This window comes from Rhinopithecus bieti, unplaced genomic scaffold, assembly GCF_001698545.2.
Source record: "Rhinopithecus bieti isolate Rb0 unplaced genomic scaffold, ASM169854v2 scaffold_8760, whole genome shotgun sequence".
Lineage (NCBI taxonomy): Eukaryota > Metazoa > Chordata > Mammalia > Primates > Cercopithecidae > Rhinopithecus > Rhinopithecus bieti.
In genome coordinates this window covers 2,547,146-2,573,673 of record NW_016806225.1, presented here as the reverse complement: position 1 = coordinate 2,573,673, position 26,528 = coordinate 2,547,146, and the positions used below count along the sequence as shown (strand labels likewise).

Below are 26,528 nucleotides of genomic sequence, written 5' to 3'. Positions count from 1 at the left end.
CTTTTTTCATGAAGACAGTCACAATCAGGAGTGTGCTACTTAATCCCCCCACCGCAGAATCTAACCTAGCTAAATAAATCCATGTTCAGATTTCAGTGGCAGTCTAACAGTCTTATATTAATTTTTTCTGAGGAAGAAGAACTAGCCAACTTAAGAATTACAGAAAGAAAGTGGTTTGGAAAATAGAATTAAGAGTCAGGGCTGTGCGCGGTGGCTCACGCCTATAATCCCAGCACTTTGGGAGGCCAAGACAGGCGGATCACAAGGTCAACAGATCAAGACCATCCTGGTGGTGAAACCCCATCTCTACTAAAAATACAAAAATTAGCTGGGCATGGTGGCGGACACCTGTAATCCCAGCTACTCGGGAGGCTGAAGCAGGAGAATCGCTTGAACCTGGGAGGCGAAGGTTGCAATGAGCCGAGATCATGCCACTGCACTCCAGCCTGGCGACAGAGTAAGACTCCATTTAAAAAAAAAAAGAGTCAGAACTGTTTGTAAATCTATTTGGAAGATAGCCAAAGAAATAAAAGCAGATTAAACGGTATCAGTGGCAGTCTAACAGTCTTATATTCAGAAGAACTGAACTCAATCCCAACAGATACTGCCTCCTCTACTTGTGCCCTGAATCCCACCCCTTCTTCCTTGTCCAAGGACTTAGCTCTTACATTTTAGCCTCCCTCCCATCTCTTGGGTACCCCCAACCAGCCTAGATACTTGTGCCTCCATCAAGAACACAAGTTACATGGCCAGGTATAATGGCTCATTCCTGTAATCCCAGCGTTTTGGGAGGCTGGGGTGGGAGGATTGCTTGAGGCCAGTTCAAGACCAGCTTGGGCAACAAAGCGAGACCCTGTCTACAAAAAATTTAAAAATTAGCCAGGAGTGGTGGTGCACACCTACAGTCCCAGCTACTCAGGAGGCTGAGATGGGAGGATTGCCTGAGCCCAGGAGTTGGAGGCTGCAGTAAGCTATGATCACACCACTGCACTCCAGCCTGGGTGACAGAGTGAGACCCTGTCTCAAAAAATAAAAGAAGAATATAAGCTCCATGAAGGCAGAGACAGACTTGTCTGCCTTGCCCCTGCTGTCGCCCCAGCACCTAGAATGGTGTTTGACACACAGTAGGCTTTAAAGAAATGTATGTTAAATGAAGGAATAAATGAGACAAATATATAAAGATGCACACAGGAAGATGTTCACAGAAACACACAGCAAAAAATCAGAAATAACCTCAAGAACTACTGATAAATTACAGGACATCCACACTGCAATTGCATGCGACCATTCAAAGTGACATTTTGAGCAAAGCTGGCAGGCTGACTCACAGGCCAAATGGAGCCTGCTGTCTGTTTTTGTACCACCCATGAGCTAAGAATGGTTTCTACATTTTTAAATGGTTAAAAGCAAAAGAGTAATATTTCATGACACATGAAAATTATATGAAATTCAAATCTGAGTGTCCATATATAAAGCATGATTGGAACACAGCCGTGCTCGTTCTCTTACATGTCATCTGCAGCTGCTTTGAAGCCACAATGGCAGAGTTGAGTAGTTGCCATGGAGAACAAAGGCTCCACAAAGCCAAAAATATTTAGCATCTGGCCCTCTACCAAAAAAGTTTGTCAATACTTGGTTTAGAGTCATATTTTTTGATATGGTAAAACTATACATACCATATTGTTAAGCGAAAAAGGCAGGTTTCAAAATAATGTATGTAATACCATTCTTTAAAAAAATAGGTGTATCTATGGAAAATTTGCATGCATAAAAAGCTCTGAAGAGTAAGAAATAAGTATTATTGTCAACTATTATTTAACAAACACATAGAAGCCTCTCAACTACATTCTATGGGAGACACAAGGATGTATAACATGTGATTGCTGCCCTCAAAGAGCTGGTAAGCTAGCAATCCAGGAATATATCACTAGTCACTCATTCATCCACCACTCTGCAAATAGTTTGAAACCCAGGCACAGGCCAGGCAGGGTAGCTCACACCTGTAACCCTAGCACTTTGGGAGGCCAAAGCAAGTGGATCACTTGAGCCCAGGAGTTCACGAACACCCTGGGCAACATCACAAAACCTCATCTCTACAAAAAATACAAAAATTAGCCAGGTGTGGTGGCAGGTGCCTGCAGTCCCAGCTACTCTGGAGGCTGAGGTGGGAGGATCACCTGGGTCCGGGAGGTGGAGGCTGTGGTCAGCCATGATCATGCCACTGTACTCCAGCCTGGGTGACAGAGTGAGATCCTGTCCTCCCCACCCCACCCCCCCAAAAAAAAAGCTAGGCAGACTGCCTGTCTCTACAGTTATGGTTGCAGCAATGAACAAGAAAACACAATTCTGCCCTCATGAAGCTCACCATCAAGGAACTACAATATTCAACCAGTCATTCATCAGACAACAAATAAAGGTTATTAAGACCTACTGTGCACCAGGCACTGGCTAGACACTGCAAATGCCACAATAAAGAGAGACAGCTTCTGTGCTTCTGGGAGCCTACAATTTAGGGGGCAACAAATTCCAAATGTTAGAATATACTTTGTAATATAAAGGAAATCATGACCCTCATTGGCCACACTTCCAGTGAAAAAATAAAAGTCTAAATGGATAAGTACTAAGATATAAAAACAGTGCTTGACCAGGTACAGTGGCTCATACCTATAATCTTGGCACTTTGGGAGGCCGAGGCCGGTGCATCCATGGAAAACCGGTATTGAGACCAGCCTGGGCAACATAGTGAAACCCCGTCTCTACAGAAAATGCAGAAGTTAACCAGGCACAATGGCACATGCCTTTACTCTCAGCTACACGGGTGAGGTGAAAGAATCGCTTGAGCCCAGGAGCCGGAGGTTTCAGTGAGCCAAGATCATACCACTGAACTCCAGCCTGGGCACAGAGCAAGACCACCATCTCAAAAAACAAACAAACAAATAGTACTTATCTCTCTGGATGGCAGGACTATACCAATCTATCTTTTTATATATTTTCATAGTTTAATTAAAATTTTATAACTATATATTACTTCTATAATACGTTTCAAAAACACAATTTCCATTTTGGAGGGAGAGAGGGGTTGGTACTAGCAATCTATTAACAAGTGTCTGAGACTCATGTCCAAGTTTAAGTGTACATTATTATTGATAGAAATAAATAACGAACAAAAGGGTTTATAACCAAAATGGGCCTATAAAAGCCAAACAGACATAAGACAATCTCCCCACTTAAGTCATATCTTCTTAATTAATTCTCAGTAATGCTGAACTCACTGAAAAGTCTATGAAACTCCATGTTAGATAACAAGACTTACCAAAGCCATCCTAATGCTTGGGATACCAATATAAGCAGGCACTTCTCTTCTCCTTAATACGTTAAGAAACTAGAGAAGCCAGCTTCTTACCTTTTGTACTTTTCAAGAAGATTATTAGCTTGCTCTTCTGCAAACAGCATCCCGGCAGGGCAGTCTGGAAAATCGCCTGGGACATTAGGCGACCTCTTATACTGAGAATGCACTGCAGACTCTTTCAGCCCTCCGACTCTCGCACCTCGATAGATCTAAAAGAAATGTCAAAAAGATACTGTCAGTCTACCAACTTAAAGTGAATTGCTTAATGTTTATATGGGGGAAAATGAGAAACAACCTAAATGCCCCTCAAAAGGAGAATGGATAGAAATACACACAATGGATTACCATGCAATCGTAAAAATGAATGAAATTGAGCTTCGTCATGCTTCATTAATAAATATGGAAAAGAATCTCAATGCCAAGTGAATACAGCAAGTTGCAAAATCATATATACGGTGAGGTATATACTTTAAAAACCTAAATAGTGTCAAGTCTAAATAGTTATTTTATTGTGGGATACAAACATACTTCAATAAAGCTATAAAAATATGCATGGTAGTAGCAAACACTGAAATCAGAGGAGTGATTATTTTAAAAGGAGGGAGGGAAACGAAACTGGAGAGAGGTACACAGGGTGCACTGATGCATCTGTAGTGTTTTATTTCTTAAGCCGGGTGCTGGGTAATGGCACACAGGCATTTACTACATCAGCATCCATTCTTTTTTGTATGCCTGAAAGCATCTCATAGTAAAAAAGTAAGTAGGATTATTTTTAAATATTCCTACTCCTGAATGATTAACTGGATGTCCCTGCACTAGACATGCTAAAAATTAATTACTGGCATGAATCTAAAAGTCTCACATGCCTTTCACACTCTCTAGGATCAAAGTGATAGGTATTTATTTATTTATTTTCATTTTTGAGACAGTCTCGCTCTGTCACCCAGGCTGGAGTGCAGTGGTGTGATCTCAGCTCACTGCAACTCCGCCTCCCAGGTTCAAGGGATTCTTATGCCTCACTCTCCCCAGGAGCCATCATACCCAGCTAATTTTTGTATTTTTAGTAGAGACGGGGTTTCACCATGTTGGCCAGGCTGGCCTCAAACTCCTGACCTCAAGTGATCTGCCAACCTCGGCCTCCCAAAGTGCTGGGATTACAGGCGAGAACCACCACACCCAGCCTTCGAAGTAATATTTAAAATAACCAGGAAAAAAAGACACATTCGATTCTAATAAAATTTTTAGCTGCAGTTGATAAATAGGGGTATATGGTTATAGTTAACATTTTTTTAAAAAGTATTCTGTCTGTAAAAGTTAAGTCCTTTGCTTTTAAACTATAACAAATTTCTTCAAATCAAATAGCTAGACATTTTGTTGCCACTACTATTCAAAAATCAGGTCACTTTAAAAACCTCGACAATTAATGATATGTCAGCACAGGTCTTATAATGAGAACCTGGCTCCAGGAACTATATGTATGAAGTATCTTGTATCCGGGACTATAGCTCTAAGGGCAGAAATATACCACTCAATTCCTCCTAAGTTGTACATAAAGTCTGGAACATTTTGAGTACTTAGCATTTATTAGGAATCTATTTTAAATATTGCAACTGTTAGAATCAAAAAGTAACTTACAAATGGAATCCAGAAAGCCATGCCCCAGCCCTTTGGGAGTAGGACATCCCAGCCACTTCCCCAGCCTAGTCGGTCTTCACCAGTCACTTTTCCTGGCTGCTGAATCAAAAGTATAGGTATCTTGGATTCATGGGGACCTAAAATAAGCTGTGACCCAGGCACCAGCAATTCACTCCTCATCCGGTTTAAATCCTAAAGTGGAAGAAAATAATTCAAGACAAACAGCCCTAGTCTCCTGGGAGATCCTCCTGGGTCTCCCTATAAGCAGCTTTAGAAAGTTAAATGCTCTTTTAAACAAGCAAGAGAAAAACATTCTCAATAAATAAATGTGAGCCATTTTAAGTATAAGGTATTCCTCCTACAGATATTTTCCTCTATACAAGTGTTTAGGTAGAAATGCCAAATTGTCTTATATCACTCATTATCAGCATTCATTCTGTTGATCTCTTATATCAAGATTAATCTTATATGTTGATATTCTGTCCTTACATTGATTTTGATTAAGATTTGGTGTCATAGAGTAAAAAAGATATAAACAATTAAGTGACGCCTTCTCAAGGATGTGCAACTAGAGAAATGCACTGGCTCTTGAGAAAATTGCCCACTGGGTCTTAAAGAATCAAAACAGAAGATGGTTAAAATTATTGTTAAGGGGAATGTAGGGGGTGGATAACATCCTTTCAGACTTTTCTTGGAGCTGTAAAAAGAGATTAACAGGTAGGTAAGAGGGCTATCACTCAGTTTAGAAAAAACTATGCAAGAGACTGCCTTCAGACCATAGTCTAACGGCTATCTCATGAACACTCTTCAAGCCAGGTCCAATCTTCTTTTTCACTTTCGGAGTTTCTGCTACCATCTATGTGTTAGTAATTCCAAACTATCTCTCTTTAGCCCTGACTCTTCCTTCTGGGATCGAAACCTGCCTCCTGGACCTCTGCTCTTGGGAAGTCCCACAGCCCCTCAAGCTCAAGATTGAACTCATCACCCTTCCACTGTATTTGCTCTCTTCCTGTATCCCCCACCCAGCTGAATGACACCACAATTCACACACTCCATTCATTCAGCCATTCAAATATTTACTGAGCACTTCTATGTGCTACACACTTTTCTAGAACCTGGAAATACATCAGTGAGCAAGTAAGACATGGCTCTGGCTCTCTTTTAGCTGAAATCCTAAATCCAAGCTAGAATATCAGGACCTAATCGGCATGCCTCCTCCTTTCTCACCTCCCATCTTCCAGCCAACCACCAAGCCTTGTCAATTTCACCTTCCAGGAATATGCGTTAAACCTCACCCTCTCCACTCCAGCCACACCGCCACAATTCAGGCCCCCATCATGTCATATTTGAATATTTCAAGGGTCTTTTTAAGGCCATCCAACCCACAGTCTCTCTCCAGCTCCCTCACCCCCCATCTGCAACCCCCCACTGCTGCCAGTGTGAAATCTCATCATGTCATGGCCAACCTTAAAACCTTCAAGGGTGTCCCACATCTCCAAATCCTTAAAAGGCTTCAAGGTCTTTCATGCTCTAGCCCCATTTGTGTCTTCAGCTTCATTTCTCACCCCATTTCTGATTCCTAGCTCCTGATCCACTTGGAGAGTCTTCCTGGTTTCTGCCTGGGCTCCTGCACATGCTTTTCTCACTTCCTGCAATCTTATCTTCACTGAAACCTTGACTCTGCCTCCAAGAAGTCTGGTGACTTCTGGCTCCCATCTGAGAGTCAGTTCAAATGCCTGCTCTTCCATCCAGGAGGCCAGCCTCATTTTTCTCATCTGAGCTCAGTACCCCTTCTAGAGATTTCCTGAGTGCACTGTACTTTCTTTGACCACATCTAAGTCATCTATCCCAGCATCTCACACAATGTCTGGCCCTGGAAGTTCCCCAATCATAGTAAAATTAAAGACAGAGAACATTTAAGGGAAAAGAAAACAATAAAAGAAAAACATATTTAAACCATGAGATCATCATTTCAAGAAAAAGTCTTTGTATTAACATTTCCTAGAGATTATTCTTACTTTATCTCTAAGAACAGAAAAAAATCACAGTATGTATCTTTCTTCTTAGATTCTTATCCTTGGATAACAGATAAGATCCTTATTCTTATATCCCTATCCTTATTCTTAGATTATCCCTAAGAACAGAAGAAAATCACAGTACATATCATGAGTCAGGGATCAACAACTTGTTTGAAAACAAAAGAAAGTCTATGGAATTCTATGAAGTATGAAATAACTTTTTACGGTCTCTAGAATGATATATTTAACCTGTCATTCATGACTTTACCAATAATCCTTACACTAATTAGTTACCTGATCCGAGATTTTATTCTCTGTGACACTCTTACAGATATCTTGGTTCCAGATAAAGCTATGCGTACATTCCACAGGCACACCCTCCAGAAGCAGCTGTCTAACTTTCTCATTATCTAAGAGGGAAAAGAAATAGCCTTCAAACCACATCCTTCAGATCAATGAAGTCAAACTCCAAATGTTGGCAGTAGGCCTTTTGTTACAAACCAATATTTCATAGGCATTTACTTAGTTTAGAAGAACTTACTTGACAAGAAATTAAGTTATTCTTATAGTCAGTTTTACAGTCTATGACATAGCAAAGGCTCCTAAGCAGTTTTCTTTGGTATTGATTTTTCATGTACAAGATGCAAATATCACAATATTAAATTGCCTCCAAAAAACTGCCTAATTCCACATGCAAGATAATCAAATTCTAGTAGCCACTGCAAAGGCAAACACTATGGCACATTAAGCCAGGCATGGTGGTGCACACCTGTAATTCCAGCCACTTGGGAGGCTAAGCGGGGAGGATCACTTAAGCCCAGGAGTTTAAGTCCAGCCTGGGCCACATAGCAAGACCCCATCTCTAAATAATAATATGCCCATACTATAAATACATGTCATATTTCAGCTACTGGCTTCAGGACTTTGTGTATCATTCCTCATCCAATGGTGGTGAGCCAACAGATATCATCATCTTCTCTTCTGCCCCATTATTTTAAGTCTCTGATAACCTATTTATATTGAACTACTTATTCCTTTCTGTAAAATGTATTTTTGCATCCTTTTTTTTTTTTCTTTGAGACAGAGTCTCACTCTGTCACCCAGCCTGGAGTGCAGTGGCACAATCTTAGTTCACTGCAACCTCCCCCTCCCAGGTTCACATGATTCTCCTGCCTCAGCCTCCCAAGTAGCTGGGATTACAAGTACGTGTCACCATTGCTGGCTAATTTTGCTATTTTTAGTAGAGACAGGATTTCACCATGTTGGCCAGGCTGGTCTCAAACTCCTGACCTCAAGTGATCCACCTGCCTCAGCCTCCCAAAGTGCTGGGATTACAGGTGTGAGCCACCATGCCCAGCCTCATCCCTTTAAAATAAGCATATTTTCAGTGATACATAGTGTTTTATCCCTTTAAATAAGCTGTACCATTCTAGCAAGTACTCAAGCAGAAAGAGGAAGAAACTTTATCAGTGACAAGCCTCTATATTGATAGAAGGAACTTCCTACATGCAGTCATTTAATCCCCAGGGAAAAGTATCTCCCAAATCTTATTTTGTTGAACTGATGAATTTTCATTAGAAAACAAAGACAATTTTTGAGTTTGGGTTATGGTTCTAAACTCTCCACAAAGAAACATCACTCAAAGGCACATACCTGCCTGCATGGGTCTGATGGCTAGTAAAAAATAAGTTGGGAGCCATTGGGCCATAGTGTGACAGATATTAAGGGAGAACAAAGTTAGAAAAAAAATTAAGTTGATGAAAAGATCTGAGATTAAAAACTGTTTAAAAGCCACAACAGGCCAGGCACAATGGCTCATGTCTATAATCCCAGCACTTTGGGAGGCCAAGGCGGGCAGATTGCTTCCGCTCAGGAGTTCAAGACCAGCCTGGGCAACATGGCAAAACCCTGTCTCTACAAGAATTAGCTGGGTGTGGTGGTGTATGCCTGTAGTCCCAGCTACTTGAGAGGCTGAGGTAGGAGGATGGCTTGAGCCCAGGAGGCAGAAGTTGCAGTGAGCTGAGATTGTGCCACTCCACTCCAGCCTGGGTGACAGAGCCAGACCCTGTCTCAAAAAAATAAAGCAAAATAAAAAATTTTTAAAAGCCACAGCAGCTTCAGTACACTGCTCTTCCTTACAGAGATAACCACCATCAGATCCTCAAGCCACAGTGCTATGTGCTGCAGGTTCACATGGCCTGTCTAGGAGCAATCAAGCTCCACTTTCAACAGCCTGGGTACCCAGAGTGCTTTCCTGTGGAGCACTGCCACGCATTTGGGGTCATGATTGGGATTGTAGTCAGATTAAGCTGCAAACAAGAGATAGTTGATACTTATAGTGTAAAGACCCAGGAAAGTACTACCTCATCTTCAAATATTCCAAAAGATAATAATAGATAGGTCTGGCAAAAGTGGCTCATGCCTTTAATCCTAGCACTTTGGTAGGCTGAGTTGGGAGGATCACTTGAGCCTACGAGTTCAAGACCAGCCTGGGCAATTTAGTGAGACCCTTTCTCTACAAAAAGTTAAAAATTAGCCAGGCATAGTGGTACGTGCCTATAATCCCAGCTACTTGGGGGCTGAGGTGGGAGGATCGCTTGAGTCTGGAAGGTCAAGGCTGCAGTGAGCCATGATTGCACCACTGCACTTAGGTCTGGGTGACAGAGTGAGACTCTGTCTCAAAAATAAATAAAATAATAATAATGATAATAATAATAACAGATAAAACAAAGTAGACAGTATGTCCACACAAGGGAATATTATTGAGCTAAAAAGAAATGTGCTATTGAGCCATGTGAAACACAGAGGAATTTTTTGTTTTTTTAAAGATGGAGTCTTGCTCTGTTGCCCAGACTGGAGTGCAGTGGCACAGTCTCAGCTCACTGCAGCCTCTGCCTCCCAGGTTCAAGCTATTCTCCTGCCTTGGCCTCCTGAGTAGCTGGGATTACAGACACCCATCACCATGCCAATTTTTTTTTTTTTTTTTTTTAGTAAAGACAGGGTTTCACCATGTTAGCCAAGCTGGTCTCTAACTCCTGACCACAGGTGATCTGCCCACCTCAGTCTCCCAAAGTGCTGGGATTATAGGCATGAGGCACCATGCCTGGCCTACATAGAGGAAATTTAAGTGCATATTACTAAGTGAAAGAAGCCGATCTGAAAAGGCTATGTATTGTATGATTCCATTTATATAATATTCTAAAAAACACAAAACTATAGAGGTAGTAAAAAGATCAGTGGTTACCAGAAGTTAGGGGTAAAGGCAGGATGAATAGGCAGAGCACACAGGATTTCGAGGGCAGTGAATCTATTCTGTATGATGCTATTATGGTGAGTATGTCATTACACCTTTGTCAAAATCGATAGAGTATATATACCACCAGGAGTGAACCCTAATACAAACTGAGGACTTTAGGTGATAATGATGTGTTAATGTCGGTTCATGGACTGTAACAAATGTACCACTCTAGTAAGGACACGGACTGTGTGGTGGCGGTGCATAGAGGGGGATGGAAGTTCATGGGATCTCAGTACTTTATGCTCAATTTTGCTGTGAACCTAAAGCTGCATTAAAAAATAAAGTCTATTTACAACAAAGTGGAGTATGTCTGAAGGCTAAGGGGAAGGCCCTTTTAGGTCAATAGTCTTTACTGGGAAGAGAAAACAATACCCCAGCTGAGACTCACATCAGTACCCTAGAATCAGTACCCACATCAGTGTGCCTAGAATGACTGCCACTTCTGAATGTAATTCTGAGTCCTTCCCCCAGACTCATATAAAGCATGTTTTCTTTCACAGACAAAAGTTCTTGAATTGATTATATTAACTCAAGAATGTGACTTAAAGACTGAAGAGAGGAGCTGGCTTTCTTCTTTCTTAAACGTATTTAAAGATCACCAAATGTTACATTAAACTTTCTTTTAATGAGTTTGACTCAGAGAAGCAAAGGTAACCAGTAAAAGGCTTTCTCATTTGGAAATCAAATAAAACCAAAGTTACAGCCTTCAGATTAAACTATTTTAAATAAAATATGCAAAACAGTTAAAAGGACCCAGGTGAAGCAGAGAACATGACTGCTAAATGGGCACTGCTCAAGTCCACTGCAGATCAGTGCTCTCAAAAAGTGCTTGCAAGAGCTCTAAAATATAAAGGATGACCTGCAACCTATCACTCTAAAGGCAGCTGTTCTCCTTCCATGTTTTGGGTAGTACAGGAAAGTCATACTACCAAAGAGTGTTCAAAGGGAAAGATGATAAGCCCACAAGCACAATGTAAATTCAGTATTTCCTAAAAGAAATTGGTCTCTCACAGACAAGAACTAATCAAAATAATCCATCAAAGCAAAATGGCAAATACTAAAGATTGCAAATAAAATAACAGCTAGTATGGCAGAAATCATATTTTTAAATCTCACCTAGAAAACCAGTTACTTATATAGTGAAATATTGTGTTAATACAGTTGAAAAGATTTGCAGAAACACATTATTAAGATTTAATTCAAATTCTAGAACCAGCTGATCAAGCAAACTTTTCCAAAGCATCTAAGAATATTCATTATCACTTCAGGTACCCTTCATGTACCCTTCCTTTTAAAAGCTCTCTAGCTGGGAATGGTGGCTCACACCTGTAATCCCAGCACTTTGGGAGGCCGAGGCAGAAGGATTGCTTGACTTCAGGAGTCAAATTAAATCATGTTTTTCAAGATAGACTTTTAATTTTCCTTGAGCTGATTCATATTAAAACAAAAGCCTTAGAGAGGATTTAATAATCACCTCATTCCAAAAAAGGATTTGAGGTAGCAAGAGAAACTAAGTAGAGTTTATAGCTTTAAGGTGATTATAATAGTCAACATTTAATGGTGTAGTAAATCCTGCAACTTTTATGTTGCACCAGACCACATTGATATTAAAAAAGAAAAGAAAGAGGCAATGACTCACTGAGTAAAGTCTTAGGCTTCATAATTAACTAACTTACCTATATATCTTCAAACTCCTCCCTCATCCAATTCACCTTTCATGTGAAGTTCTGACAGAGTAATTTATTGCCCCCTCAATAAGCTATCTAACTACATTTAAAAAAAATTCTGGATCAGGCGTGGCGGCTCATGCCTGTAATCCCAGCACTTTGGGAGGCTGAACTCAGTGGATCACCTGAGGTCAGGAGTTTGAGATCAGCCTGGCTAACATGGTGAAACCCCATCTCTACGAAAAATACAAAAAAAAATTAGCCAGGTGTTGTGGTGGACACCTGTAATCCCAGCTACTCGGGAGCCTGAGGCAGGAGAATCGCTTGAACCTGAGAGGCAGAGGTAGAAGTGATCACGCCATTGCACTCCAGCCTGGGTGACAAGAGCAAGACTCCATCTCAAAAAAAAAATTCTGAAGTCGTTACAACACAAACCTGTACTTTTCCTCCAAAGATTGCCACGGTAATTTTAATTATTCTTCCAACTAATCATGTTTAAATGACAGTAAATACAATGAGACATTATCAAAATTGCTGCCAATCTCAGATCAGAACAAAATTTTAGCCAGCCCCTTACCCACCTCCTATGCCACCCCAGCCAAACAACTTTCTCAGGCCATTCTACTTAGTCTAAACCAAAACATCTTATATTTCAGCACCTGGGATGGCCTTGCCAGGATTCGAACCTGGATCATCTGTATGGTCAGACAGAGGCTTCCACTGAGCACAAGACCAGCTTCGGGTGCAGATCCCTTCCTCACAATTAAAATTCTGAAACGCCAGACATTTTCAGAGAACGTAGTTTGCAGAGAGACAGGTTTTACTAGATACTAAAAAGAGAGAACTCGGAAAATAAAATGAATGTAAGTATCAAGCTACATGTTTTACAGCTAAAAGACACTTCCACATGTACCATTTCCTCAGATCATAATCAGTTTGTAAAGTGGGCAGGTAAGGAGACTGCCCTAATTTTTTACAGATGAAGTTACTGGAGATGTGTCAGAGACAGAACTCTTCTAATAAGACTGGCCTGCTCAAAATCGTAAGGAAAACCTGGGGTGTTTTTAGAACTTTACCTTGGCATTTTTCTGGATTGGGCAAAGCTTTGGACTTCTTTTGGGGCAAATTTATTCGAGGATCCCCAACTGTCAGTCCCAGAATAGTACCTGCCGGAATTTCTGCTGGTGATGTTATTCCTTTAACAACAACAAAAAGAACAAAAACAACCAAAAGAAGCTTACAGAAAGTCATTCATAATACATCTATATTTGTTTGTATTTTAAATCTTTCAGATTTCCTAATGAAACGTTTTCTTGGACTAATTACTTAAAAGCATGTATTCCCTCTCTTCCCATTGATACTTTTAGAGAATAAGTTAACATTCATAAAGAATGAGGTTTCTTGCAAAAAAACATGAAGCCAACATAAAAAAAAAAGGTTCTTTTATGAAATGAACACACATGCTTCTATCAGTGATAACTATAGCAGCTATGAGCAAAACCGCAGTTGTGTTCAGGTAAGTACAGAGTTTAGGTCAGTACCTGGCGTATGCATTTATCTCCACTATCAGAATGCCAGTTACTTAGAATACGAACATCTCATTTGTTTGTTGTTTCATAACCAGGCATGAATATAGTGTTTATTCACTGAGTTCAGTCCGACTCTTACTTGGTCCTCTTGCTGTGTCACAATAGCAGCAGGTTAAAAAGCAATATTACACGCTGGAGGCCCAACTGCAAAAGGCTCTTTTAGCCCCCTTCCCTCCCCAACACAACCCAGTCTTCCCTTCGTATACCTCCCAACAACTCGAAAATGGCTTCTTGTCTGCAATGAAGGGAAACGCTGTCAGGATTCTTACAGGTTTCTATCCACCAGCGGTGAGGTGTCTCCTCTGTGTCCTCTCCCACCTGAAAAATAACAACCACTATTCACTGGGCGAACAATGAATCCACCTTCATAATTTTGTCATGGTTGTGATATCAGCCCCCACTCTTTCTTCTTCTGTGTGAAGAAATGAATGTGTTATGGGGTGAACCAGGGAAGTTGCCACTATACTTAACATAGTAATTAATACCAGACTACTCTTTCAGTTAGTAGCAAGGATATAGTATTACACTTCTCTCAAGATTTCACATATGAGGATAGACTAACTCACTAAGATACTTCACACCCAGTCTCTCCAGAGCACAGTACCAACAGAGGAGGCCTCGCTCCTCTCTTACCTTTTTTTTTTTTTTTTTTTTTGACACAGTCTCACTCTGTCACCCAGTCTGGAGTGCAGTGGCCCGATCATGGCTCACCGCAGCCTCAATCTCCCAAGCTCAAGTGATCCTCCCACTTCAGCCTCTCAAGTGGCTGGGAGCTGGAACTATAGTCACACGCCACCATGCCTAGCTAATTTTTTAAACTTATTTTTTGTAGATACATTGTCTCACTATGGTGCCCAGGCTGGTCTTGAATTTCTGGGCTCAAGCAATCAACCCACCTCAGCCTTCCAAAGAGCTGGGATTTCAGGTGTGAGCCACAGCACCTGGTCCTCTTCCACTAGAGCTAACTTCATCATCTCCGATGTAAGCAATAAAATGTTCCTCACCAAAGGAAAATCAAACCAGTACCTCTTGAAGAACTCTCCAGATAAAGGATATACTACTACTACAGTATTCCTAGAAATGTATATCTTTTCCACATGGAACTAGGAATTGAGGAAGATTTCAAAAAGCTCTTCAAGTATCATGTGCATGGCAAGAAGGGAATCTATAGCCACAACTCATGCTAAAGTTCACTGAAGTAGGATGTGCACTTACAGATCCTAAAGAAGCAATCATGGCCAGGTGCAGTGGCTCACGCCTGTAATGACAGCATTTTGGGAGGCCAAGGCAGGCGGATCACTTGAGGCCAGGAGTTGGAGACCAGCCTGGCCAATATGGCGAAACCTCTAATAAAAATACACAAAAAATTAGCCAAGTGCGTTGGCTGGCGCCTGTAATCCCAGCTGCTCAGGAGGCTGAGGTATGAGAACTGCTTGAACCTAAGAGGTGGAGGTTGTAGTGAGCTGAGATTGTGCCACTGCACACCAGCCTGGGTGACAGAGCGAGACTCTGTCTCACAAAAAAAAAAAAAGCAAAGGTACCATTTACTCACAGAAACTCAGATAGCACAGCTTAGTGGTTTACAGTACAGGCTCTGGAACCAAACTTCGTAGGTTCAAATCTTTGCTCCACAACTTATTAGCTGCTACGGGGTACCCTCTCTGTGCCAGGCATTGTGCTAAGCACTGGGGAAAGAGTAAAAAACAGGACCAACCCTATCCTCACCCTTATGAAGCTCACAGTCTCACGAGAGACACAGACATTACGTAAATACACAAATCCATACAAACAAATTGAGGAAATTTGCAAGATGCTCTGAAAACAACAGGAGGGATCTAGTTTAACTTGGGGTATCAGGAAAGGATGCCAGAGGGAAATGCTAGAGACTGAAACCTGAAGAATGAGGACGGTTCAGCCAAGCAAAAAGTGGTGGAGGCAGAATGCTCAGTAGTTGGAAGAAAAAAACAGGTGCAAAGGCTCTAAGGGAGACAAGAACTGACATTCTAGAACCTGAAAGAAGGTCAGGGTGGCTGAAGTGTAGAAGGTGAGGAGAAATGAGGCCTCAGAGGCAAGAAGGCACAAGATTACGTGGGTCACATTGAACACTTTGGATTTTATCTTAATTACAATGAGAAGTTATTCAAAAACTTTTTATCAGGAAGCAACAAGAGGTGAATAAATTATCAAAAAATCACTCTGTCTCCTGTGTGGAGAATGGGCTGAAAAAGAGGAGGGATGGGCCGGGCGTGGTGGCTCAAGCCTGTAATCCCAGCACTTTGGGAGGCCGAGACGGGTGGATCACGAGGTCAGGAGATCGAGACCATCCTGGCTAACACGGTGAAACCCTGTCTCTACTAAAAAAATACAAAAAAACTAGCCGGGCGAGGTGGTGGGCTCCTGTAGTCCCAGCTACTCCGGAGGCTGAGGCAGGAGAATAGCGTGAACCCGGGAGGCGGAGCTTGCAGTGAGCTGAGATCCGGCTACTGCACTCCAGCCTGGGCAACAGAGCGAGACTCCGTCTCAAAAAAAAAAAAAAAAAGAGGAGGGATGGAGGAAACGTAAGGTTCCCTCTAGAATCCTTTCCTGATCCCCTAAGTGTTCAGGTAAGAGACAACACTGGTTGAGAGCAGAGCAGAGGCAGTGAAGATGGAGAAAAGTAGCTTTTGTATTTTAAAAACTTCTAAAAACTCAGAATCTATTCAGCTCTATCATCATATTTGACCACGTCAAGTCAGTGAGAGGCACAGGCATTGAAAAGTTAATTGCACTAAGATCAGAAAACAAACAGGATCTGAATCCAGGGTACGGATTCCTAAGCTAGTCTCTGTGCTAGCTACTTGCCAATAGAGCTACTCAGACTTAATTTTTAGTTAATTAAAGTTAAGTAAAGGTATAAATTCAGTCCCTCAGTCACTCCAGCCACAATTCAAGTATTCAACTGCCACATGTGGCTAATGGCTATCATCCTGGACAGCACAAAGGAACATCACCCTCACAGAAAGCTCTACTGGAAGTTCTGCCCTAGACACAGTGCTCTTAACCTTTTTAGGGATCCTAGAGTCCTAAAACTAGCCCCAGAAAACCAGCCAGGTGTGGTGGCTCACGCCTGTAATCTCAGCATTTTGGGAGGCCAAAGCGGGTGGATCACCTGAGGTTAGGAGTTCGAGACCAGCCTGGTCAACATGGTGAAACCCTGTCTCTACTAAAAATACAAAAATTAGCTGGGCCTGGTGGTGCGCACCTATAGTCTCAGCTACTCGGGAGGCTGAGGCAAGAGAAGCGCTTGAACCCGGGAGGCAGAGGGTGCAGTGAGCTAAGATCGCACCACTGTACTCCAGCCTGGGCAACGGAACGAGACTCCATCTCAGAAAAAAAAAAAAAAAGAAAGAAAGAAAACCTACATGGCACAAGCACAAATGCACAAAATCTGGCACACAATTTCAGGGATTTTAGAGACTCCCTACCTAAGAAGCAGAAGTTAAGACCCTCTACAAGGCTCATAGCTACCAGAGCAGTCTGTATTTAAATAAGAACAGTCAGTTTACTGATCATATCCACTTAGTTGTGGTCTTCTAGGAGAAGTGAAAGATAACAAAATCTTTGATAATAAGTAGGGAAATAAACATCTAAAAGCCATGGCCCAAAATGTTACCAAATTATATATTAGGTTTCACAAATTTGACAGGAAAAACATGATTAGAATAAAACACTACCGTCATTTTTACTCTTACAGTGTGGACAGAAGCAGCTTTTATTGCTTCAGTTAGGATGGAGTGGGAAAGTGGCCCAATCAGCCGGAATCTGTTCATCTCCATCGTCAAATCACTGAAAAAGAAAGAAGATCTTAAAATGGAAACTTCCATCACACAACATCTGTGCCACTGACAAAAACAGAGCAAGTCTTCACTGAAAATATTCAGTAGGTTCAAAGCAAATTCAACTCATACCTGATTACAATGCCTGTGGTTGGAGAGATCCAAGAGTATGGTAGACATGGATCTCTAGTTCCATCGCCGACAATTTTTTTAATTGGTTTAGCATTTTCTCCATCGTCTTTCCTTTTTCTTTTCTTGCCAATTTTCTCATCAGGCAATTCACTTTGGCTTTTTTCTTGGGATTGTGTCAGAAGTGGGTCAGCGATGCAGACAGCTGATTTGATGGGTTCCACGCACTGACACGCTGCTTTTATTTCCTCTAAGATATCCTAAAAATATATTTAAATATTCACTTTAAAATCCTGAAATTTAAATATATTATGACAAATTTAGTTGGGTTATGTTTTTTTTTTTCATCGCTTTAAAAATTAACATTTTTGGACGGGCATGGTGGCTCATACCTGTAATCCCAGCACTTTGGGAGGCCGAGGCGGGTAGATCGCCTGAGGTCAGCAGTTCGAGACCAGCCTGACCAACATGGCAAAACTCCATCTCTACTAAAAAGTACAAAAACTAGTTGGGTGTGGCGGCAGGCACCTATAATCTCTGCTACTCAGGAGGCTGAGGAAGGAGAATCGCTTGAACCTGGGAGGCAGAGGTTGCAGTGAGCTGAGATCATGCCATCACAATCCAGCCTGGGCAACAGAGCAAGACTCCATCTCAAAAAAAAAAATTCACATTTTTATCCCTTCACAGATTAACTTAAATTAATCACCAAAAAGCTTTTTTGGACCAGGTGCGGTGGCTCACGTCTGTAATCCCAACACTTTGGGAAGCTGAGGCGGGAGGATGGCTTCCATCCAGGAGTTTGAGACCACCCTTGGGAACATAGGGAAACCTTGTTTCTACACAAAATAAAAAAATAATTAGCTGGACATGGTGGCGTACCCCTGTAGTCTAAGCTACTCGGGAGGCTGAGGTAGGAGAATCACTTGAGCCCAGGAAGTAGAGGCTGCAGTGGGCTATGACTGCACCACTGCACTCAAGTCTCAATGACAGAGCAAAACCCTGTCTCAAAAAATATATATATTTTTTAATCTAACTTTAATTTTTTAAAAAAAGCGTTTTGGGGTGTTCTGAGTAGCGCATGTCACTTTAAACCAAAAAAAATTGAAATTTAAAATTTAAAATGGGTTAGGGCTGGGGTTGGGTTAGGGTTAGTCAAATATTATGAAAACAACATGATCACTCTGACTAAATTTTTTTTAAGTAGTGAGTATGCTAAAGAAGGGAAGCTAAGCTAAATTCAGTGTGAAAAATCATCAGAAGTACTCAGAAATAGCTTTTCATTATCAAATAGGCTGCAACTAGCACCTAGATACTAGTGAACCACTTCAGTCATGGTAGAAACATTAGTTCCAATTCAACATTTCAAATAATTAGCATAAGGCTGGTTTTTATCTCTACTTCTACTTATGACTTACTAAAAATATGAAAGGTCAAGATTAGTTTCATTTTTTTTTTTTTCAAGACAGGGTCTCATTATCACCCAGGCTGGAGTGCAATAGCACGATTTCACCTCACTGCAACTCTGCCTCCTGGGCTCAAAGCGATCCTCCCGCCTCAGCCTCCCAAGTAGCTGAGACTACAGGCACATGCCACCAATCCCAGCTAATTTTTGTCTTTTTTGCAGAGACGGGGTTTCACCATGTTGCCCAGGCTAGTCTCAAACTCTTGGATTCAAGCGATCCAACTGCTTCAGCCTCCCAAAGTGGTGGGATTACAGGCATGAGAAACCATGCCCCGCCCTGACTTCATTCTATTTGATGAACAAGTTCTGGGGATCTAATGTACAGCATGGGTGGTGATGGATGTGTTATTTGATCGTGGTACGCAACATGTACATCAAATCATCATATTATATACTTCGAATATATTTGCTTTTTGTCAGCTAGACATTTTTAAACGCAAATTATATAAGTTTTTTAAAAATTCACTTCATTCAATACTCACAGAGCCCCCCCATATATAAATATCAGACTATCAGACAAACCTTTACACTATTTACATTTCTACAGTATTGACTTCCAGCTGTAATTAAAAATGCAGTTTCAGAATAATGGGAGATAACCTGAAAGATTATACCTGTTTAAGGGTTGGATGCAGCCAGATCCACAGCTGCCTGCTCTCAGAAGTGTCACCAGGGGTCCTCTGGAACTTCCAGATAAACGTAACAGGCCCAAGCATTTCTCTGGGATATTTATTCACCCGATAAAGCACAAGGCTCCCTTGGCGCTTTCCAGACAAGCAGTGAACTGCTGCAAATGTCAGTCCTGACATCAACAAAAGCAAAATTCCATAATTCCAGGTATTGAGACTGCAGTCCTATTTCCTGATAGCCACACTGTCATTTACTCTCTGCCTCCATGAGAGGTGAAGTTTTGGTTGTGAGGATTGCTCAGATCAAAGCCTGGCACACAATAAGTTCTCAACAAATATGTGTTAAATGAATAATGAGAGCTTCAAGTTTCTTTCTGTCAAGTTCACCCCACCAGAAAAATGACTCTATCACTGTCAAGTGTAAAACTTGACAATATTAGAAATGATTTAAAAGCCAACCCAACTGTTCTTAAATTAATATTTTCATCGGGAATGATTAGTGTCTCCCACATTTTTCTATATGTTTGAATTCCAAATGCTTACAGTAGACACTTCTTTATGAAAGGAATAAATATACAAAGACTAAAATAGAACTCAGCTTTAAAACAAGTTTACCTGTGTCTATGCTACACATTCCAGAAAGTGCCTTTAGTATTTCTTCCTCTTTGCCTTTCAACTCCAAACAACAGTAGTAGGATAAATCCTGCACAAAGCGGGAGACACAAGTACTTAGGAATTTACATAGGCAAAACTGCTAAGAAGCCAAAAGCCACATCACAAAAACTTTAGAGGCCTAAGACACAAAACAAATTGCTAAAGCTATATTCTCATATATCAAAATCTAAACCTTCTCCTGCCCGATGGTTTAGGGGAAAAAATATCTAAACCCGTCCATTCCTGTTACCTTAGCAAATATTTTAAACCAATCCGAACCAAATAAAATGAATCTCCATTTAAAATGTAAGTTACAGTATCCTACCTTTTAGATAATCTACGTTTTATCCCATATTCATAGACAGGTTCTATGGAGGGTATACAACTGTTGCTTCTAAGTAAAGAACCGTTCACCCCCAAAATCTACCTAAGATAACAAACCAGAGTAAAATAAGGAAAACAGTAATGAATTCTGCAAAATTATGCTCAGGTTGCTCAATTTGGTTAGGTAATTCAGGACCTCAAGATTACTTAACACTAAGCCTAGAGATACAATATTGCAATTAATCCATCCCATATTTCTCCCATGCTCAATCTTAACCATGATATGCAACTTTAAGCACAGTACAAAGAAAGTAAAAGTAATAACACAGAATTTTAAGTAAGATGAAGAGAGATCAAACTAAGCTAATGAAATCAATGTTAAAAGTTTCAATAGTTATAGTATCCATAATAATAATAACATGGCGCAGGCCATGCAGGAGAGGGACGACCCGGACCCTGATCGCATAAGGCTGCTCTGGAGCAAGGCTCAGAGCCCTCTGGATGTTGGCAAGGCCACTTCCAAGGCCTGTGCAGCAGGTGGCGCTGGTGGGCTCTTCTGTATCGCTGGAATAAGCTATGCTATTTTGCTTTGCATTTGGTTGATCATATATATGCAGACAACTATTGGAGGGGATTCACGGTGAGGTCTGGGGAGTGTTACTCATTCGGTAATAGTACTGCCCACCCCCACTCCAGATCTTGGAAAATGGGGCAATACCCATGAGCTGGAAAGATAGAAGAAAAATCTTACCACATTACCCTCGGAAAATTTGGCCCTGGGCCTGTCCCTACAATATGGGTTAATGGCCAGTGGGGGTATGTGATGGGAACACATAAGGGAAAAAAGGAAATATGGTATTTCCCTAAAGGCAAAAATTCTATGCAAAATTTGTCATGGTTAAGTTCCCAACTTATTTCATATTCTGAGAATTATATAAATGGTGAAAAAATGGTGTGGATAGATGGGAGGTTAATTCTATAAAAAGATTTAAGTTTGTGGGACACAGTAAGACGACAAGGATATTAAATTTGGTGCCCTAAACAAAAATAAAAGTAAAATACTAAAATTAGAAAAAAGAAAAATTTTTATACATAGTTATATAATCAATGTTAAAGTATAACCTTGCACTTAATAGAGACTGCTGTGCCAGTTCTAAGCCTATAACCAATTGTGCTGCTATAATTGTCCCTATGACCATTTCCTCAAAGACCACACAATAGTCCCTTCTAGCACCTGTAACCGCAAGAGCCACCAAGTCTGATATAAGACTTTGTTATGTTAACCATTAAGCTTGCTTATTCCCCAAAAGGGTAACCAAGGAAAGAAGAACAAACTGACCATCCATGAAGAGAACTGTTCTTGATAAACTTCTGAGAATATCCTAATAATCTATATATAATTATGTAATCACCTGATGCTCTGCTGATTGACAATTGTTCTATAATTGTGTAATCGCCTGATGCTCTACTAATTGACAATTGTTCTATAAGATACTATATAAGCTTGTAATAAAAATCATTTGGGGCTGTCAGCCCTTTGCTGGGCTGCAGTCTTGTCTGTGTCCTCTTGCATGTTGTGTCTGGTGTCTTTATTGTCTCTCGCCACCTTGCCTCTCCCCTTTGGGGTACCTTGGACACGCTAGGGCTGGACCCCAGCAATAACAGTTCTAATAGTTTGTTTTGTTTTGTTTTTGAGACAGGGTCTTACTCTGTTGCCAATGCTAGAGTACAGAGGTGCAATCACAGCTACAGAAATCTCAACTTCCTGGGCTCAAGCAATCCTCCTGCCTCAGCCTCCCAAGTAGCTGGGACTACAGGTACGAGCCACCACACCCAGCTTTTTTTTTTTTTTTGCAGAGACAGAGTCTCACTATGTTGCCCAGCCAGACTGGTCTTGAACCCCAGGGCTCAAGCAATCCTCCTGCCTCAGCCTCCCAAAGTGCTGTGATTCTAAGCATGAGTTGCCATGCCTGGCCTGTAATAGTTAATAGTCATTGAAGGGTTACTGAGTGCCAGTAATGAGTTAACTCCTTACATGAACTGTCATTTAGTCTTCCTGACAATCAGATGTACCAAGTATGGTTATCTTATCTGATAGACAAGGACACTGTGACAGAGATTGTTACTTGAACAAAGACACAGAGTCATTAAGTGGAGAAGCCAGCATTCTAATCAGGCTCGGTGACCTGCCAAACCAACCCTTCTGCTATGGCACCTTTAAGCAGTTTCAGTTCACTGAGCAACTAGAACTAAAAGGCAAATTATAGCTATGATTCTGACAACACACATTAATCAATATGATCACTCACAGAAAGAAATCTTCCCATCCAGTGACCAGCTCTCAGCTGTCAGTGGCCAGAGGAAGCGCACCCAAATGTGTGCAAACAAGTGACAGCAGAGAATAATGGTTGAGAGTGTGGAACCCTGGAGTCAGGCAACTGGGCTCAAATCTGAACCTCAACACTCATTGGCCATATGGTCATGGATAAATTACCTAACCTCTCTGTACTCAGTTTCTCCATCTGTAAAATGGAAATAATGGTAACTCCTTACCTCATACTATTATGAGGATTAAATGAATAAACACATGCAAAGCATTTAAAACAGGGTAGGGCGTATATTAAGCACTCACTAATATTTGTTATTATTAGTTATTATTTGTATTACTTAGGGCTGATCAAATTTTAAAGAAAGTATCTAATAACTTTAGCAAAAATTCTGCCCAAAATGAAAAGTAACTCATTGGCAGAGGACAGTGGAAAAAGTGCAGGCCGGGGAATCAGCCACTCAAGTGCCATGTAGGCCACCAACAAGCTGTGTGAGCCCAGGCAAGTCACGTCATCTCTCTAGAACCCAGCTTCGTCAATGTGAATGAGGAACTTGACTATAATCTGTGATTTCTGCTGCTGAGTTCTCAAATCAAAGACTCCTAAAAGGTGCTCTTATTCACTTCACACTCATTATAATGACTGTGATCAAACAAATAAATAAGTAATAAGTACTGACAAGGATGAGGTGAAATTGGAACCCTTGTGTACTGCTGGTGGGAATGTAAAATGATATGGTTGCTATGGAAAACGGTAAGGCAGTACCTCAAAAAATTAAACATAAAATTACCATAGAATTATCATATGATCCAGCAATTACACTTCTGGGGATATACTCAAAAGGACTGAAAGCAGGGATTGTAGTGATATTTGCATATCCATGCTCACAGCAGCATTATTTACAATAGCCAAAAGGTAGAAGTAAGCCAAATGTCCACTGACAGATAAATGGATAATCAAGATATGGTATATACCTACAATGGAATACATCTTCAGCCTTAAAAGGGAAGGGAATTCTGACACATGCTACAACACAGATGAATTTTAAGACATTATGATAAATTAAATAAGCCAGTCACAAAAAGACAAATATCGTACAATTTCACTCCTATGAAGTACCTATAGGATCAAATTATTGGATAGACAGTAGAAGGGTGGCTGCCAGGGGCTGAAGGAATGGGGAGTTAGTGTTTAATGAGTACAGAGTTTCAGTTTGGGAGGATAAAATGGAGATGGATGGTGGTACTGATTACACAACGTAAACATACTTAATGCCACAGAACTGTACACTTAAAATGGTCAAATGGTTTTGTTATGTATATTTGACCACAATTTTTAAAAAAGATTCTTGTATTGCTTACTCTCAAGGGGTATCAAAGGACACCAACAATAATCGCTTTCAAAATTTGGCCAAGGCCATTCTGCCATTGAAAGATAGGCCCTTCTGCAAAGAACAAATTTCTAAATATGTACTGGAAGAAACAGAAAGCAACTGAATTAGCTACTGAGAGGAGGGAACAATCAGATAAATACTATTAAGAGGCTCTAAAATAATGTGTCCTCTCAAAGCTTTTAAAATTTAAAACATCCTTTAGCATCCCACTGACCCACAAACACCTAGACCAGCATTTTGAACCCTGTTCAGGGTACACAGTAGATTCTCAAATATCTGTTATTGGTGAATGACTGTTAGATTAATCTATAGTGAATAAAGCTTGATATGATCAACGAGACCTGCACGATCTGGTTCCTACTCTTTTCTCCAGCCTAACCTCACCCTCATGTTGCCTTGCTCTCCTCTTCATCTCTATCACACAGAATTGATTCCAGTTCTTCACTCTCACCTGGCTTCCTTCTGCCTTCCCCCCTCCCATCTTATCCCTGAGAGCTCAGTTCAAGCAGCACTTCTGGGGGACGCCCTCAGTGTGATGAGCTGGTTAGAAATGCTCATCATACTGCATGCTTTTCCCTTACAATCACATATCTGGAAATCATTTGATTAACGTCAGTCACTCCACTGGTAGTGAAGTGACTTTAGGCTGCCTGATCTCCAGTATCTGGCAAAGGACCCAGGCCTCATGCTCAGGAATCATTTTTCCAATGAATAACCACATAAACGGGGCTTGGCATACCATAAACTATTCTAAAGGTCTCAATAGGAAAGGATCAAACCAAAATAACAAGAAAGCCCACTGGGAAAGCTCACCTGCAGGAGGCACCGGTTCGTCATGGCTCGATAGCAGGCTCTGTGGCTCTTGACTGTTGGCCTCTCCCCAAGGCAGTAGCCCCACTTCCTGACCATGTGAAACCGCTTGGCATGCCAGATGTGGGTTTCTAACCAAATGTTCTTCTTTTGTCTACGGTTAAATTCTAGCGTCCGGTTCATGTGACATCTTCGAGCTTTATGGCATTTATTTTTTGAATGTTCTTTTTTCTGATGTACAGCTTTCTCTGCCTATAGTTTCAAGAAAAGAGACATATCCCAGTTTGTAAGAATCTCAAAACAGAGTTAATGGTTAGGAATGCAAACAAATAACTTTAGATTAAGTGGAATATTTTATAGATCCCATTAGTTTGCTTAAATTGTTAACTTGGGGCCGGGCACGGTGGCTCACGCTTATAATCCCAGCACTTTGGGAGGCCAAGGTGGGCAAATCACGAGGTCAGGAGATCGAGATCATCCTGGCTAACACGGTGAAACCCCGTCTCTACTAAAAAAAATACAAAAAATTAGCGGGTGTGGTGGCGGGCACCTGCAGTTCCAGCTACTTGGGAGGCTGAGGCAGGAGAATGGTGTGAACCTGGGAAGCGGAGATTGCAGTGAGCCGAGATCACGCCACTGCACTCCAGCCTGGGGGACAGAGCGAAACTCTGTCTCAAAAAAAAAAAAAAAAAAATTGTTAACTTGGTTTCTTCAATGTAAGTAGAGAAGGAAGACATATGGCTATTAGTATTAGAGGGCAAGAAAGAAGAAGTCAAATGTTAGCTTCTTGTTATCATTTTAACCTGTAGAACTGTAACTAAAACCAAAACTTAAGATCAAAATAATATAAGTGAGGAAAATCCACACATTTCATTTCAGTTAGGCTACAGACAGACACACGCTGAATGCTATCACTGGCAAATAGACTTTACATTAAATCCAGAAAGTATAAAATTCCTTGTTAGTTTTCCCTCTTGAACTCAAACCCCACCACTAACATAGCAATGGTACATAGAAGGCTGCTCAATAAATAGGTTTTAAACCAATTAGTAAAGACATTGGCTTAATCTTAGAATGTTCAAGTCTAGAATTCTGATGAAGCCAAAACACAATTAGACTTGTACAAAATAAAACCCAGTTCAAGTTTTCAACTTTGAAAAAGTCAGAAAGCAAATGCTAAGCATTGATGTTGCTTTTTTTAACCTTCCTACCCCAAGCTGGCCACACTCCAAAAACACAAATCCAAAACTACTTGGTAAGAGGGTCAGGTTTTTTGGCCGGGTGCGGTGGCTCAAGCCTGTAATCCCAGCACTTTGGGAGGCCGAGACGGGTGGATCACGAGGTCAGGAGATCGAGACCATCCTGGCTAACACGGTGAAACCCCATCTCTACTAAAAAATACAAAAAACTAGCCGGGCGAGGTGGCGGG

The 26,528-nt window shown here is 41.1% G+C and overlaps 1 protein-coding gene across 1 annotated transcript in view; it reads right to left on the bottom strand.

The window, feature by feature from the left end:
- Positions 1-26,528, bottom strand: part of POP1 (POP1 ribonuclease P/MRP subunit) — a 45,650-nt gene that overhangs the window by 5,784 nt on the left and 13,338 nt on the right. Inside the window, exons 5-14 of the mRNA XM_017875300.1 lie at positions 25,103-25,351; positions 20,207-20,294; positions 19,577-19,764; positions 17,504-17,760; positions 17,288-17,381; positions 13,763-13,874; positions 13,044-13,163; positions 7,297-7,412; positions 4,985-5,176; positions 3,404-3,558 (exon numbers count right to left, since the gene is read on the bottom strand). Of these exons, the coding sequence (XP_017730789.1) occupies positions 3,404-3,558; positions 4,985-5,176; positions 7,297-7,412; positions 13,044-13,163; positions 13,763-13,874; positions 17,288-17,381; positions 17,504-17,760; positions 19,577-19,764; positions 20,207-20,294; positions 25,103-25,351 (1,571 nt within the window). The remainder of the gene's footprint in view (positions 1-3,403; positions 3,559-4,984; positions 5,177-7,296; positions 7,413-13,043; positions 13,164-13,762; positions 13,875-17,287; positions 17,382-17,503; positions 17,761-19,576; positions 19,765-20,206; positions 20,295-25,102; positions 25,352-26,528) is intronic.